Source organism: Sodiomyces alkalinus, assembly GCF_003711515.1.
Source record: "Sodiomyces alkalinus F11 unplaced genomic scaffold SODALscaffold_15, whole genome shotgun sequence".
NCBI classification, from domain to species: domain Eukaryota; kingdom Fungi; phylum Ascomycota; class Sordariomycetes; order Glomerellales; family Plectosphaerellaceae; genus Sodiomyces; species Sodiomyces alkalinus.
Genome location: NW_021167093.1, coordinates 610,860 through 612,341, shown reverse-complemented (window position 1 = coordinate 612,341; position 1,482 = coordinate 610,860). Strand labels below are relative to the sequence as shown.

The 1,482-nt window shown below is 44.5% G+C and overlaps 1 protein-coding gene across 1 annotated transcript; it reads left to right on the top strand.

The window, feature by feature from the left end:
- Positions 1–244: 244 nt before the first annotated feature.
- Positions 245–1,045, top strand: SODALDRAFT_329484 (ubiquitin-like protein). Its single transcript, XM_028610961.1, has 2 exons — positions 245–655; positions 753–1,045. Exons 1-2 carry the CDS (start codon positions 419–421, stop codon positions 810–812), a joined length of 297 nt encoding a protein of 98 aa, XP_028462602.1. The 5' UTR covers positions 245–418; the 3' UTR covers positions 813–1,045.
- The last annotated feature ends 437 nt before the right edge of the window (positions 1,046–1,482 follow it).

Below are 1,482 nucleotides of genomic sequence, written 5' to 3'. Positions count from 1 at the left end.
GTCAGGTTCTGTCAGTCCTACCCTAGTCGGAATAACCAAGTGCCCTAGTCGGACTAACCCCACCCTTCTGTTATTTTATAGTACCCCACCAACAGCTGCTATCCTGCTAAGGCCAATACTCCCATCTCAATTGCCCACTTTCACCCAGCACATCTCCCATTCTCCTATCTTTGGACAGAGCAGACAGCCAGAGATTCAAGGGGTTGCACAAACCTCCCGTCTATTCTCCTCTGCACGGCATCATCTACCTCGTTGCACTAAACAGCGTGCCCCGCTACCCTGGTGGGAAGCTAGTAGTGACAATACTGGTAGGCGCAAAAGATCTCAAATACACCCGCGAGATCTGTTAGGCCCCGAGAACTTATGTTTTTCTTACGTAACTTGAGCTGAGTATCGATCCAGATTTGCATCTCCCACAATGCCCGCCGACCAAGAGAATGGCAGTCCCTCTGCGGCTGCGCCTGACCATGAAGTGGTTGAGCATTTGAACATCAAGGTCACCGATAACAACAATGAGGTTTTCTTCAAAATCAAGAAGTCTACGAAACTGGAGAAGCTCATGAATGCATTCTGCGAACGTCAAGGCAAGGCCTTGAACACTGTCCGTTTCGTGTTTGAGGGACAACGAGTACAGCCAACAGACACACCTGCTGCTGTAAGAATATTAACCCCAATTCCATCCCTTCTCAGCAACATTGCACACACACCTCGTTGTTCAGATCTTTCATGTTCTTACGGCTGACTGTACCTAGCTGGAGATGCAGGACGGAGATACGTTGGAAGTGTACCAAGAGCAAGTGGGGGGCGCGTAGTGATATGCGACGTCCATTGGATTACTTTAGGGAAAATAAACATATGTCGGGCATACTACTATTTCTTTGGTTTGGCGATATCCATGAGATTCATCGAGACGCCTATATTCTAATACCGGTCCTAAATCCGAGTTACTGAAGACAATAGGTCTCTCCCCCGAGCTTTGCCCCCCTTTAATAGCTAATAAGTACCTAATATAAATGTCTAATAAATATAGGAACTTAATACGGGGACCTTATATTTTAATATTAAGACTATACGTGATCTTTTAGTAGAGATATATTACTACTACTACGCTATATAGATACTATACTTATATATATATTATAGAATATTATAGGTAATATTAATAATAATATTATTATTATCTATCTTACTCCGCTATCCTATCTAATCTGTAGGAGCTTATTTAGGTTATACGGTTCTTCTCGGGTAGCTATAAAGGGGAAAACCCGGGGTAACCCCGGGAAAAACCTCTATACTCTTCCTTAGGTAGAGTAATACCGTTACGGGGCCGATATAGCCTTGGTTTATCTCTGCTATATATCTCGATTATACTCTTAGGCTAGTAGGCTAGGGCTTAGACTAGCCTAGGCTAATCGCTAGTAAGCGAGTAAAGAGCTAAGAGGGTACCGCGGTGCTTCCGTAGTACGGCGGCCGCGGTTTCCT